Raw genomic sequence first — 16361 nt, forward strand, 5'->3', positions numbered from 1 at the left:
GCACAGTGCCCTAGATTTGGATCAAGTTATTATACTTACATTCCACTGCATGGAATCACAGGGCCTGGAAACCATATATCCTTCTGTTTCTAAATCACTTAAATATAAAATCTCAAACAAAATTATATACAAATTATGGATAGGAAAGGTTTGTAAAGTTGTATTTTTCTTATATGCGCATTAATGTAAACATTTAATAAATTGGCTGTAATGGCACAAGTCTCTTACAATGTAGCTAAAGAGAAGCGGATGCTCTTGAAAAGCAAATTCTAGTCTGGGTAAGAAGGTTCAGAGGATAAAGAATAAAAGGAAGGAAGAGAAAATTTGAAAACTTACAAAAGTACCAACAACATTCGAGGTAAATCTTAATCGTGCCTAACTATTGGCGTCACATCTTAACGGTGTGGATCACAGACAGGTATGCAAGGGTGCTTCACAGAATTAACAGAAAAAACAGGGCAAAGAAAAGGCAGCTACCTCAAAACAATTTGGTTTATTGTTATAAATGTTGAAAAATGCACTGAAATGCTGAATTGCAATGGCCTCATCCCAGGTGTGCTTGATTTCTGCACAGTGGGTTGTGAACCGGAACATACTGCACCCTACATTTTTCCATTTTTACAATGTTAAGTGCAAAATTACACAGTACAGTAAAGCTTTAAGGGCCTAGAGATCAGTACCTTAGTCACCTCATCAGCTAAGGCACAGACAAGCTAGAAATCTTATCAATATTTCTAGACTCATACCCAAATCACTGCACTTGAGACTATTTGTGTGTTAATTTCTCTAGAGCTCAACCTCTTGCCTTCTTGGCCCCGTTTATGTTTAGTTTATCTTGAGGACAACTCAGCAGTGAGTTAGTTGCTGTGGAATTTCTTGCCAGGACTCTTGGCATAGTCTATCAGCATTTGGCAGGGTGTGAACTGGCTTCCGTAGATGTTTTCATACTTCCGCATTTTGTCCACCAGCTGCTTAGCTCCATACGAGTCCGTGTACCTGAATGGACCTGTTAATGAGAAATAAATCAAAGAGAATAGCAACTGTAAAATAAGTCCTTAAAAGCTTGAGGGGCTGTTTGGAACAATCCATATGTACATTTTAAAAATCTCTCATGACAAGAGTCCGTGGTGCTCAAAAATTGTCTTGTTTTATGTTATGCTCAAAACTTGTTTTAGGTTTCTCTCATGCAAGCTCTCCTCATTAGGATCTTATCAAACATGGCCCTATTTTCTATTTAATTCTATGCCCTTCTCACACACAGTGAGAACACAGTAGGTTATGCCGTGTTGGTGGGAAGATCACTCCTCATAACCTTGTGAAAAAGATCAGTAACAATTCTACAGCAGAATTATGTATATGACACACTTCAAGAGCTGTAGCTACGCTTGCTGGTTTTATTGATTAGGAGTCACTGCAATTGTAGTATAGAGGTATCCCTACACAAAGAGTGGCACTGCTAGGCTAGCAGCTCTTAAACCACAAATTAAGGCCAGGAATTAAAAATCTAACAAACCCAACATAAGAGACCTTTAGCTTTTGTATGTGAAATCATTGAAATGTCCAACTAGTAAAACAAATTATGTATTTCTGAATCAGATTTACTAAATTTTACATGAGGCCACATGATTTTTATTGGCAGTCATTTTTCTATGTTTCTAAAGGAGAGGAAGGGAGAGTAGATGGCATGGATAGGACATTGTCTGCCTTCATTTCTCTCCGTTTCTGTGAGGTTGTTTACAGAGCTTAACCGCCTTAGGTGAATCTCTTCATAAAGGCAATTAATAAGCCACAATAAAAAAAACAACAAACAAACATTTGTAGACCAAAAAGAAATGGAACTAAGGAGCTGAGGGAAGGGGCAGGCCACGGTAAGAGCAATAAAAGCAGAAGGGTTGAATTAGGGATAAAGTATCTGTTTTTCTTCCCTGCTCCAGGCTCTCTCCCCTGCAGGCTGCCTGGAAGAGAGGGTCTAGAGCAGAACGTATCTGCTGCTCTGCAGTCTGAAAATAACTGTTGGAACTGCATTCGTTCATTAGGCATGTAGATAGTTTGGTGAGTGTGAGGATTGGCTGGTCATTCGTCTGCCTGATGTGAAGGTGGCAGACCTCATGCGTCACCTAAATAAGATTTTAGATAGTACTGGGGAGGAGATGCTGTCTTGGTACATGCGAGTACCAACGACATAGGAACATCTGGGAGGGAGGTTCTGGAAGCTAAATTTAAGCTCTTAGGTAGAAAGCAGAAATCCAGATCCTCCACTGTTGCATTTTCGGAGATACTCCGTATTCCATGCGTAGGACCCAAGAGGCAGGCAGAGCTCTGCAGTCTCAATGTGTGGTTGAGACAAGGGTGCAAGGATGAGGGATTTAGATTTGTTAGGAACTGGACAACATTGTGGGGAAGGGGGAGCCTGATCCAAAAGAATGGGCTCCACCTTAAGCAGGATGGAACCAGGCTGCTGGCGCTACCTTTTAAAAAAGAAGATAGAGCAGCTTTTGAACTACACTGGTGGGTGGGTGGTGGAGCCAACAGTCCTCAGGGGCGCATGATTTGGTGTATAGTATCCTCAAAGGATACTACTGAAAGACGGCATTTAGGGAATCCCAACAGAGGTGTTTCAAAAATGATGAAAGAAAGCCAGGAGTGTTGTAAATGATGTAAATTACCCTATCAACATCAAAGCAGCTTGCAGATGCAAGGAAAAAAAAACACAATTTGAAGTGTCTATATATAAATGCTAGAAGCCTAAAAAAATAAGATGGGAGAGCTGGAGTATATAGCACTAAATGAAGAGGCAGATATAAGAGGCATCTCAAAGACCTGGTGGATGGAGGACAATCAGTGGGACACTTATCAGGGTACAAATTATATTGCAATGATAAGAGTGGATCAAACTGGAGGGGAGGGTTGACCTCTGTGCTAAGGAGGGAACTGAGTCAAACAAAATAAATATTCTTCATGAAGCAGATAGCAGCATGCAATCCTTGTGAATAGAAATTCCATGTGTGAAAGGAAAGAGTATACTGGTAGGGCTGTACTACCGTCTACCAGGACAGACAGAATGGACAGAAGAACAAATGTTTACAGAAATTAGGAAAGCTGGCAAACTGGGCAACATTATAATAACAGGTGATTTCAATTATCCCAATATTGACTGGATAAATGGTACATCAGGGAGCGCTAGGGAGGTAAAATTCTTAGATGGAATAAATGACTGCTTCTTGGAGCAGCTGTCTAAGAACTGACAGGAAGAGGAGCAATTTTAGATCTAGTCCTTAGTGGAATGCAGGGCATGTTACAAGAGATAACAGTGTTGGATCAAATTTGAGCTGATATCTGGAGTGAAGCCACTAAAGAAATCTACTGTAGTAGCATTCAATTTTCAAAAGGGTGATGACGACAAAATGAGGAAAATGGTTAAAAAGAAGATGAAAGGGTCGACTGCAAAGGTAGAGACTTTAAATCAGGCGTGGACATTGTTTAAAATACCATCGTGGAAGCCCAGATGTATTCCACGTATTTACAAAGATGGAAAGAAGAGCAAATGACAGCCAGTGTGGTTAAAACGTGATGTGAAAGAGGCTATTAGAGCCTCAAAGAAAGGAAAAAGAATCCAAATGAAGAAAATAAAAAGCAACATAAGCAGTGGTAAGCTAGATGCATAAAGGCGGCTAAAAGCAAATATGAAGAAAAACTTGCCATGGGGACAAAACTCAGTAAAATCTCTCTCAGGTACATCAGAAGCAGAAAGCCTGTGAGGGAATCTGTGAGACTGTTAGATCATGAACGAGCAAAAGGGGCACTCAGGAAGGACAATGCCACAACAGAGAGATTGAATGAATTCTGTGCTTTGGTCTTTAGAGAAGAAGATTAAGAGATCTACCTGTACCGGAAATGGTTTTCAAGGGTTACGATGGGGAGGAACTGACAGAAATCTCAGTGAATCTGGAAGATGTACTGAGCCAAACTGACAAGTTAAAGAGTGATAGATCACCTGGACTGAAAGACTGGACTGAAAGGGTACTGAAAGAACTTAAAACTGCTCATTTGCTGTTAGTGATCTGTAACCTGTTAAAATTGTTCGTCGTACCTGATGATTGGAGAGTGGCCAATGTAATGTGGATTTTTAAAAAAGAGATCCAGGGGTGATCTGGGAAATTACAGATCGGTAAGCCTGACTTAAGTGGAAACTATTATAAAGAATAAAATTACAGAACAAATATGGTTTAATGGGACAGAGTCAGCATGGGTTCAGCCGAGGTAAGTAGTGCCTCACCAATTTGCTTCGTTTCTTTGAAGACGTAAATAAACATGTGGATAAAGGTCAGATGGTTGATGTAGTGTACCTGGATATTCAGAAAGCTTTTGTCAAAGTTCCTCATGAGAGACTCCTGAGAAAATTCAAAAGTCATAGGATAGGAGGTAATGTCCTTCTGTGGATTAGGAATTGGTTATTGGACAGAAAACAGAGGGTAGAGTTAAATGGCCATTTTTCTCAATGGAGGAGGATGAATAATGGAGTGCTGCAGGGATCTGTACTGAGACCGGTGCAATTTAACATATTTAAATTTTTCTAGAAAACTGAATGAGTGAGGTGATTAAATTTGCAGATGACATAAAACTACTCAAGTTCTCAAAACACATGCAGATTGTGAAACATTGTAGGAAGACCTTAGGAAACTGGAAGAAAGGGAATCCAAATGACAAATAAAATTTAAAAGTGGACAAATGCAAAGTGATGCACATTGGGAAGAATAATCCGGATCATAATTACCTGATGCTACAGTCTCCTTAGGAGTCAGTACTCAAGAAAAAGATCTAGGTGTTACTGAAGACAATAAGCTGAAATCTTCTGGCCAGTATGCAGTGGCGGCGGCCAAAAAAGCAAACAGGATGCTAGAAATTATTAGGAAAGGGATGCAAAAGACGACCAAGAATACTATAATGCCTCTGTATCGCTCCATGGTGTGACGTCACCTTGAGTATTGCATTCAATTCTGGTCCCTGTATCTCCAAAAAGATATAGCGGAATTAGAAAGGTTTAAAGAAGAGCGACCAAAATGATGAAAGGGATGGAACTCCTCCCACACGAGGAAAGGCTAAAGAGGTTAGGGCTCTTCAGTTTGAAAAAGAGACTGTTGAGAGGAATATGATTGAGATCTATAGAATCCTGAGTGGTGTACTATGGGTAGCATAATCGATTTTCACTCTTTCCAAACTTACATAGAATAGTTAAGCTCTGGAACTCACTGCCGGAGGATGTGGTAACTGAGATTAGTGTATCTGGGTTTAAGAAAAGGTTTGGAAAAGTTCCTGGAGGAAAAGTCCATAGTCTGTTATTGAGATGGACATGGGAGAAGCCACTGCTTGCTCTGGGATTGGTAGCATGGAATATTTCTACTAACTGGCTTTCTGCCAGCTACTTGTGACCTGGATTGGCCACTGTTGGAAGCAGGATACTGGGCTAGATAGACCATTGGTCTAACCCAGTATGGCTATTCTTATGTTCCCGACAAGAGCGCCTGAAGCTCAGAAACCCTATGTGCAGACACAAAGGTCACCAAGAATGCTGTCTATAGCATAAGGCCTTCCGGAGTAGTTAAAGAGGAGAGTTCTGAAGAGCCCAAAGGAATAAATTAAGGTTCCATTCTGGACATGGGAGTACAAAAGGAAAGCCGCAAGCAGCCCTCTCCTCACAAAAAGCAAACGATATCCGGGTAAGCCACAAGAGACTTCTTCTGCTCTTCTATAGTTGGTCCCTGAAACAGGTCAAAGCCGCAACCTGAACATTTAAGGAACCCAACACTAATTCTTTCTGAAGACCTGCCTGGAGGAACGGCTCCCCCCCACTAAAGGCCAACATCACACTCAGCCCAGAAATTCTGAGTCTGCTCCTGATGCTGGCATCACAAGGCTATGAACAGGGAATGATCCCAGGACCCCATCAGGCAATAGGGTGTCTTTCAGCAGGGCCTGCCCAGCCAGATGAGATGACAGCCCTGGCTGCTATTTCGGCAGAAGCCCAGAAGTCTGGAGGCATTGAAGCTGGAGAGGAACGGGAGACAGTGGCTGTCATAGGTGGAGACCTCTCTCAACTCCATGCTGCCCTACGTTGGTCCTCTTTTCCTCAAAAGCCATTGGATGTAACAGTGAACTCTCTTTGGGATGGTATGGCTAGTATGGAGGCATCTCTCTGTCCCAAAAGCTGTTAGCAGTTTCACATCATTTTTCTGGCGAGTCTATAAAGGCCACTACATTTGAACAAAAATTTACAACTGTTCAGGAAATGATGGGTTGTTTGGAAACTAAAGTAGATGAGAAACACTGGGCCTTGATAAAAGATAATAAATTGCTCTATTATAAAATAAAGAACTTAGTAACATTAAATGGCATAAAACCTTAAGATTTATACATTTTCCAAAAGTACCAGCTGAAGCACTTCTTATAACTTTTAAGAAATATTAGGGTGACATTTTGAGTACCAGAGAATTCTTATCTACCAGTATTGAGAATATACTTTGTTCCATCCTTTGCTAAAAAAAGAAACTGACCAACCATTAGAGGGTGCCATTACTACTGATTTGGATGTCTCATATGATCTTTTGAATTTGACTCAAGTTATTGAGAGTGAAGTGACTGATATTAAAAAAGCAACTTTGATTGTTTCTTGATTTGGTCCTGGACCATGACTGGATCTTGAGGCTCTTCTTTCACTATCATACTCTCTTTTTCTTGGATGTAAAGTAAGGGCTTTTCCTGATATGGCAAGGATGACACAGAAGTGTTACCAACAAATTTTGATGTTAAGGCTGCGTGTTCAACAGTTAGGTGCTTTATTTTGGCTAAATTATCCATATAACTGTTATTAAACTCAATTCAGTGAAATATATTTTCTTTGATCCTGATCATTTAAAGACATTTTTGGACTCTAAATCTACCAATGATATCCATCCTCCAGAGATTTAATTCATTTTCTTCTAAACCACAATTACCCCAAAAAGAGTTCTATGCAGTTTACAGGAAAAACTGGGCATTTCCAGAAGCTACAAATTTATTTAGAATAATCACTTTTCATCTAATATGTATTTTGAGAATAAAAAAAAGCTTTAACACACCATAACTAATACCGTCCTAATTTTAACTGGTAATTGATTCTATAAATTAACAGCTTGATATTGGAAGGTGGTTGAAAACAGACATATACACCTTTCAGGCTAGGATATGATAGCTCTAAAATGCGTCTTGCTGTTTCCAATCTATTGCAATCCGGTAATAAAATTGGATTTTCCATATAAGCTGGTGTATCACCATATAGTGTAAGAAAAATAAAAATGCACAATTTAAAGACAGACCTTGCTTCCACAGGCAGCCAGTGCAATCTGACAAAACAGCAGTGTTAGTCTTTCATATTCTGATTTAGTAAAAAAAAAAAAAAGGCTGGCTGCCATGTTCTGTAGCATTTGCAGTTTGGATGTCTACTTCTACTCTGCAATTAATATTTAATAGAATGTTCCTCTCTTTTTTTCCCTTATACTCTTTTCCTAGTATTAAGCCTCATCTACTCTCTAAATTGTGGAATGTTAGACAGATTTAAGAGATTAAAATAAAAAGAATTTTTTTTTCATTTATACTGAGTAACTTGTTCATTGTTTAGATCTGTCTTTTTCTGTTACAAAAACTGTTGGTCTTGGAATTATCACAGAATCCTATAAATAAAAAGTTAGCCTCCCCCACCCCCCCAAAAAAAAACCCTGCACAGTGAGCCTGTCACCATTCACTGGAGATAAGAGAGTAACTGTTGAGCTTGGGCTGCAAGGTGCCCTTTATAGGGCAGGGCTTGCAAGCAATTGGTCTGTTTCTGGACTGGTCTGGTGGGAATGATAAGAAATGGTAACTATAAAAACTTTTATCTTATGGCATACTGACTGAAACAAGCAAATGCTGACATTTGTGGCTAAGCTGTATTTAGAATAAATAGGCAGAAGTAATCTAGTTTCAGTATGCTTACCTCCAAGGCATGGTGGGAATCCAAGACCAAAAACAGCCCCAATGTCCCCTTCCACTGGGTTACTGAGGATGTTCTCCTGAAGACACAATACTGCCTCATTTACAAATCGTGTTACCAGGCGCAGTTGGATATCCTCATCTGTGGAGCTGAACACATGCATATGCTCAGTCTCAGCACGGTAAGTTAAACAATACAGATTTCCTTTTCCACACTTGCAAAGGTTATGCAACAAATAATAAAAGTGAATAAGCCTGTGAATTACAGGTTCACTCAGATGATAGTGACAATCAAGTTTCAGATGATGTACTGACAGGTCTCAGCTGTCACAGCAAGCCTGAAGGCCATTTGTAATAAATGGCATTCATAAATGGTGCTTCATAGTTCCATGTGGAAAATGTGGCATAAGAGGAGATACTGATTCATGAACTTGTCAATCATTTGGACTACTGTAATTATTTGTATAATGGCATACATTTGAATACCCTTAAATTACAACTTGTACAGAAGACTGCATTTAGGCTCCTTCATAATTCCAGATCCAGTGAGCATGCTACTTCACCACTTATGGCCCATCATTGGCTACCCGTGGCCTATAGGATAAAATTTAAGTTTTTAATGTTGGCATTTCAAGTCAGAAGTGCTGGTCAGCCAGCTTCCCTATTCAATGTTTTTAATCCACACTAGTAAAAGAGGCCCGTTTCTGAGCAAATGAAACTGGCGCTAGCAAGGTTTTCGTCGGCAACACCCCCCCTGCCAACCCCTTCGTTGTTGTGGCATTGCTCTGCCCGCAATGTCATGACGTTTGACGCGAGGGTGGGGCCTGTAGCGATTTCCCACCCCCCGCCTCCCTCCCTGCCAACCCCTTGGTTGTTCTACCATTGCTCCGCCCTCGAGGGCGGGGCCCGTGGCGATTTCCCCCCCGCCTCCCTCCCTGCCAAGCCTCCCTCCCTGCCAACCCCTTCGTTGTTCTGCCATTGCTCCGCCCTCAAGGGCGGGGCCCAGAGCGATTTTGCTGGCTTCACCACCACGAACCTTCGAACCTTTTTGAAGGAAGTCAGGGCTTGGCTTCACTGATGTCACTGTCTTCAGAACATTGAGGGTGAGTTGTATATATATATAGATAACTCTCTGCACCTTCTCTAATAATAAACTGCTTGTAGTACCTTTTCTTTGTCAAGCTCGTCTTGAGTCCATTTGCGACTTAGCTTTTTACATTTCACTTGAGACCTCTGACTAAATTTAAAGGCATGCCTTAAGGCCTAATTCTTCCAGTGGGCTTCTGATAACTCAAGGAATTGAGGGGGCTTTGACGTGGGAGAGCTCTACACTATACTATGCTCAGCTATATCACTTTCTGTTTTCTATTACATTTCCACTTTAATTGCTTTCATTTATGAGATTATAAACTGCTTTGATATTTTATGAATTACAGTCCATAAAAGATAATAAACAAACATATTCTAAACCTTTAGGAGTAAAAGGATAACTTGTGTCCAGTCAACAAATGATGTGACTGCCTGTACAGATGTTCTGCCTCTTGTGCACCAAGAAAAACAAGAAATGTACAGGGTAGGGCATCAGGGAAAAAAAGGAGCCAAGAAAAGATGCAATGTATCTTTCCTTGGCCAGTTCATCTTCATAAGGGGGAATGGAGATTTCTGTGGTTACATTCAAAGTGGTTTACACATTATATACAGGTGCATTACTTATTTTGTAACTGAGGCAATGGAGGGTTAAGTGACATTCATTTGAGTATGTTACTATACGGTGACCCATGTGGTTCAAACAAACAGTTGGACCTAGTGTGGCAGAGGAGGAACAGGGAGGAGGACATAGCCCAACGTGCAACCATTTATCTCCTCTTGCTGCACGACCAGGGCAGGGAGAGGAAAAAAAAATGAAGGACAGCTGATGGTGCTGAATTCTGCACAGGCGGGGACTCTTCAATTCTAGGTTGTGCAGAATTCCCCCAGGAGTAAAGGTAAAATAGTTCAAACTCCCTGATGACAGACCATGTACAGAAAAATACATTAGTACATTCAACGGAAAAGTCAATGCATTGAGTAAAGCAACTTCTAAAATTGTGACTCTACTAATAGACTTCCCACCCCATACATCTAGATTTAGGGCTGGTCAAAGTACCAAGTTTGCCCTTGTGGCTATATATAATAAGATCCTCACTTCCCTGGATGAATGCAAACTGCAAAGATATGTTACTGCTGCAGTTTAGACCTAAGTGCTGCTTTCAATCTTGATGATCCTTTGCTCCTTCTTTCTAGATTACAGGGGATTCGGTTTACTGATACATACCCTGTTTGGTTTCAGCGATTCCTTACCAATTGTTCTTTTACAGTTTGGATAGCAGGCTCCTTTTTGCCTGTATATTTCTTATCCTATGGTGTACTGCGGGCTTCCATCTTGTCCACAATTTTATTTAATATTTTTTGACACTATTGTCCATGCTAATCCAAAATCTAGGAAGTTAAATCTCCTAAAATCTCCCTTTCCCTTTAGACCATGTTTATCTGGCCAATTTGTGCCCATTAAAAGAACTATTCTTTCATTATGGGATCTTGTTTGTGAACTTTCAATCTACTGATCAAAGTATAAAAGTGCTGGCAGAATAGAAAGGGCAGAAATTGCAATGATGCAGCAAGGTTAAATATCTCAGCTTTCTATCACCACTATGCAATGCTCAATTAAAAAAAACAAACAAACACAAAAGGGCTTCTCTGGAGGTAAAGGATAAAGAGAATATATAGTACATATATACCTTGCTACCAAACCTAATTTAAATGCTCATACTCTTATATGAATTATTGGATCATCATTCATAATAGCATTTGCTTAGAGTATAAGCTATCAAATGATGTTACACACTAACTTCAGGTCTATACAAGTTCTTGATTTCTAAACCTTTTTTTTTTTAAGAAATAAATTATGATTTTCAACACACTGGTATCACTTATCTTGCTGAATCACCCAACTTTAATCCATCCTTCCTGCTTAATCACCACTGTGAGGTCTTGCAATAAGTAATCCACTCATCCAACAAATAAACCTTACTTAGATGCTTGAAGTTGTATGCACTGTGGATCACTCAGTAATTGTAATCCCTGAAGCAAAATGTTTGTTCACAACTAATTGAAATACCCCAGGTCTGGTGATTCAGTGAATCTGCTACTAAACAGAATTTTATATCCAAAAAACAGTTAAAAATCAAGGATTTGTATGGACCTATGATTATAATTTATAACAGTACTTGAGGGAACATACTCTATGCTAAATCTGTTACATGAATTACAAGACCATCATATTCTTAAGCATTTGTATTTAAATTTGTTTATGGTATTGGTATCTATATTTTACGTACATCACCATTCAACAGGCTGCCATATTAACCAGCTTGCCAAGAGTTATTGGATTATATAAGATCGTAGAGAATGTAAAGATTGCACCAGGCTGACCAATCAGCTGCTCTGAATCATGTACAAGCCAATTATTTTCTGTCTGGACAATGTTAACTCTGGAAGAGTCTTAGAGTTGATAATGATCAGGCACACACTTGACATCCAATTATCCAAGCAATGCATATGCACCATTTGCCCCCAAGCTATGCAGTCCATATCTTTAATTTACTTACACTTCAGGTTTGGCTACCAGCTTAAACTTCTCCAGAATTTCCTCAGCACCTGAATTCACTGCCCTGTTCTTGACTCCCGCTTGATAAATGTAAAACCCTTTACCAGACTTGCGACCTAAGAGGTGAAGAAGAAAACTTCTGTTGTGAATGAAAAACCATATATAAATGTTTTGCACCTGTAGGGAAAGTAAAGTTATTCACTTGTAGCAGGTATTCTCTGAGGACATTTTAGGACATTTTAACACATGTGGGTGACATAATCTGATGGAACATGGCCACAACACTATCCAGCATTCTATTTCTAGATGCTTTTGGAAGCTTCCAATCATGCTTGCAAGTGTGTGTGCGTGCATGCTTGCAAGTGTATGTGCATGCATGCATGTATTCCCACCCACATCGCTTGTGCAGGACTAGGAGTTGACTTTAAAAAGCTTAGAGAATACAACACCTAGGGAAGGTGGGAGGGTATGTGGTAATATATGTCCTGCTATCCTCAGAGAACACCTGAGCACTTTCTCTGGGGACAAGCAAGATGTGGACATTATCACATGTGGGAATCCCTAGCTACCAGGTTCATAGAAAACAAAATTCAGTCAATAGGAACTTGAAACAGGCAAGGCCAAGCCAAAATCAATTAACCAAGCTTATGTACAAATGAAGATTGCAGCCTGGAACAGAAGAAAACAGACCAAGGAAGGTAAAGTTGGATTCTAAGAGCCAAACAAATTCTGCAGGACTGTGACTGAACCAGCTGTCACATCAGGAATCCTGATCAAAGCAGCAGTAATATGTGAATGTGTGGACTGAAGACCACATTGCAGCTTTGCAAATCTCAGTGAAGGCTTACCCAGTGGGCTACTGATGCAGCCACAGTTCTGACATTGTGAGCTGTGCCATGACCCTCTAACATCAGCCCATCCTGGGCTTAAGTGAAGGAGATGTAGTCTGCAAGACAACTGGATAAAGCAAATTTACGGATGGCTGCCCCTATCCTGTTAAGGTCAAAAGAAACCAGCTGGGTGATGTGTCTATGGGCCATGCCTTCCTGCTTGTTGACATAGTATATCGCAACCTGATTGTCTCTGTCAGGATAATTTCGCACATTAGCCAATCTCTGAAAGCCTTTAGAGCGTTCCAAATGATCCAAAGCTCCAGGCTGATGTGCAGCTGAGCCTCCTGAGCAAACTAGAGGTTTTGAGTGTAGAGCCAATATACATAAGCACGGATGCATCCGTTGTCAGCATCTCGTGATGAGGAAATTAGAATGGGAGTTCTAGGATCAAATTGGGCCCAACAGTCCACTACTGCTAACTCTGAAGTGATGGAGATGACAATCGCAAGGTTTCCAGTCACTTAATGCCACCGAGAAGCCAGGGTCCACTGGGCCTGCATCAAATGGTACAGGCCATGTGGTGAAAGTGCACTGCACACCTTGGACTGCAAATTGAGCCTTAGATTTCTATCTGGAATAGACTAAAGTCCACAGACAGCCCAACCAGATTTATTTTTATTTTGACCCTAACAGGATCAGCCATCAGTAAATACACTTTATTCAAATTGTCTAGCAGACTGCATCTCCTTCACGTTCACTCAGACTGGGATGACTCTAGAGGGCCATGTTACGGCTCACAATGTCAGTGCCAGAATGCACCAGTAGCCCATTTGAGGTCAGCCTCGATCGAGATTTGCAAAGCAGCAATGTGGTCTTCAGTCCACACATTCACGTATCACTACTGCCTTGAAGAGGATTCTCAATGTGACAGTCCTGAGGAATTTGTTTGGAGAACACCTGCTACAAGTGAATAACTTTACTTTCTCCGTGGACAAGAAGAACATGGATATTGCCACATGTGAGAATCCTAGCTACCAGATTCACTGAAAACAACAAATACCAGTCAATAGGGACTTAAAACAGTTAAAGGCCAGCCCAAAACCAAATTAATGAAACTTACATACAAATGAAAATGTAGCCTGGAACAGAAGAAAATGTGCTTAGGAGGGTGGGGGAGAATAGAAGGTTTTGACCAATGATATGACCACAGTCCAAGATGAGCTGGCATTAAGCATGTATGCTTGCCGCCTAGCAAGAACATTTGAGGTCTTTTCCTCCTAGTAATAAGACATTGTCTGATAAATTATATGCACAGACACATTGCCAATTTTGATTTCTTCAGCTTCATATAGAATTATAAGCAAACGTCAAATCTCTGTCAAGAAGGGTGAGCCTCACAGAAGTGCTGCCGCCATCTTGGAATCCTCATGTGCTTTTAATACACTAAAATGAGGCATTTTAAAGAATTTCCTTTCTTGTAAGCCACATTAAGCCTGGTAATGGGTGAGAAAATGTGGTATATAAATGTTACAAATAAATAAACAAACATACTACCAAGACCCTTATCCACCCTCTCATCTCCTCCTCAAAGTTCTCCAACTTAATAGTCTATTCAAAATTTAGCCATGTGACAAATGTGTGAAACAATCATGCTAACCTCTCTCTAACGGCACTACATCTGCTCCTTATACCCTTCTCTATTCAGTTCAAAATTCTCAACAAGTGCATTTATGCTGCAGCTTCACACTACCTCTTATTCTTCCCATGCTCCTCCTTAAGAGCAGACAAAATCTACAACAAATTGTATATTCTTCTTATGACTTTGTAATTCTTTATATTGTTACTATGTAAGCCGCAGGAAAGCGCGGGGTACAAATGAAATAAAAATAAAAATCTATGCCCTTCTCCTCCACTGCTAATTAGACTCTGTGTTGGCTTACAGTTCCGTTTATATGAACAACCTCCCTGAATCAATGCATTTTGTTTCCTTTCTGGTTTTAGTCAAGTTGTACCTAAAATCCCACCTAATATTCCTTTACAACTCAAAACCTCTAATTTTTCCACAGCTTAGAATAAACACATATAAAACAAGAAGACTAACAGTTAAGTGATTTTATTTAGCTCATCTTAACATTATGATTTTCTACACCCAATTTTATGATTAAAAACTGTCCTAATTTTAATCAATTAGAAATGTGCTATCTTGTCTCTCTCAAATTAGGGTCAGTTTAAAAGGCGAGACAGTGAGACACTGGCTCAAGGAGCTGAAGGCCTGTTTCATTGGCAGGCCCTTCATAGAAGCAGGAGCGTATTCCTACACTCCCCACTGCTGTGTTCTTTTTTTTTTTTTTTTTTTTTTTTTTTAACTTGAAAACTGGCATGTACTATACGTTTTCAGCCGAAACTTATCAGCAAATTCTGGCTGCACATTTGTTTTGGTTGAAACCAAGAATCCCAGTTTTGGTTGGCCTCTATGCTGCAGTTCATGCCTTGAGATGGGCACAAAAGCTAAAGTAGCCAAGAGTACCACAACCCCTTCAGTTAGCCCTAAGGTCCTTAAGCTGGGTAGTAGTGCTATAAAAATTATTGGGGAGGTGAGGGAAGTAGTGATGTACATGTCATCGCTGGCTAATAAGTCATGGAGGAAATTCTCTAACCCTAGAGAAGGGCCAATTAATCAGACAATCCAGTTTTCTTCTAGTTCTTTACTGGTTTATTTTTATTTTTGTTATATTTGTACCCCGCACTTTCTCACTCATGGCAGGCTCAATGCGGCTTACATGGGGCAATGGAGGGTTAAGTGACTTGCCCAGAGTCACAAGGAGCTGCCTGTGCCTGAAGTGGGAATCGAACACAGTTCCTCAGTTCCCCAGGACCAAAGTCCACCACCCTAACCACTAGGCCACTCCTCAGGTAGCTGAAGTTAAATTTTTACAATTTAACCAACCTCAGTTCCCCAAAATGTCATCTTTCACCTAACCTTTTAACCCTAATCCTATCAATTCCCTCTATATCTATACCAAGCATGTTTAAATTCTGTTAAACTGCGTGCCTTCACCACTTCCATTAGCATGCCATTCTAGGCTTTTCTTCCTTTTTGGTTCTTTCAAGCTCATGACCTTGCCTATAATAACCTTAAATACCAACAACAAACCAATCCATTGAACAGGGCACCTTTCACTTCCAGCACAGATGTTATGCCAACTCACCTAAAAACCCTTTGTTTACCATAGCCTTTAGCAGGTCAACATTTCCACCTGCAAAGCGTTCTCCAAAGGCTTTACCAAGGTCTTCAGCAACATGTGTAGCAACATCTATGCCAACTTCATCAGCTAGAGTAGATGCACCAACAGGAAAGCCAAAGCCAGTAGAAAGGGCATCCAGCTTCTTAATATCCACTCCTTCCTGCCCAGAGAAGAAAAAACATATGGACATGAAGGGCAAGCAATTTGAAAGACCGATAATTACTGCAGGCTTAAAGCATTGGTGTGAAGGATTAACCTCTAAGCTGTTTTCTATTTATTATTGTATGGATCTAGTGTGATTGTAACCTTTCCTTTTTGAATTTTTGCTTATTTGTTGGTTTTATATAATCCATGCATAACACAACACAGCATCTACAAACCTGAAGAACTCTGATAACTTCAGCCATCATTGGCCCCAGACACCTAGTTGTATAAAATCCTGGTCCATCCTGAAACAGACAGAGAAGTTTGTTATTTTGTGCAAAGTTTCAATTGTCATTGAACAGTACTGACCAAGAAATCTCAACATTTTGACTGGCTGCCTTACAAATACTGACCGACTGGCTTACAGATATGCGCTCTCTCTCTAACTCAAAAATACTAAGATAGAGACAGCAGTCCAGCAGCAAGAGG

General features: G+C 40.3%; 1 protein-coding gene across 1 annotated transcript in view; it reads right to left on the reverse strand.

Annotated features, from left to right (window-relative positions):
- Positions 1 to 469: 469 nt before the first annotated feature.
- LOC115467008 (trifunctional enzyme subunit alpha, mitochondrial-like) overlaps positions 470 to 16361 on the reverse strand; it is a 93636-nt gene continuing 77744 nt past the window's right edge. The window contains exons 16-20 of the mRNA XM_030198639.1: positions 16109 to 16177; positions 15693 to 15888; positions 11652 to 11766; positions 8009 to 8154; positions 470 to 1006 (exon numbers count right to left, since the gene is read on the reverse strand). Of these exons, the coding sequence (XP_030054499.1) occupies positions 858 to 1006; positions 8009 to 8154; positions 11652 to 11766; positions 15693 to 15888; positions 16109 to 16177 (675 nt within the window). The 3' untranslated portion in view covers positions 470 to 857. The remainder of the gene's footprint in view (positions 1007 to 8008; positions 8155 to 11651; positions 11767 to 15692; positions 15889 to 16108; positions 16178 to 16361) is intronic.

The sequence above is a fragment of the Microcaecilia unicolor genome, chromosome 3, assembly GCF_901765095.1.
Source record: "Microcaecilia unicolor chromosome 3, aMicUni1.1, whole genome shotgun sequence".
Taxonomy (NCBI): Eukaryota; Metazoa; Chordata; class Amphibia; order Gymnophiona; family Siphonopidae; genus Microcaecilia; species Microcaecilia unicolor.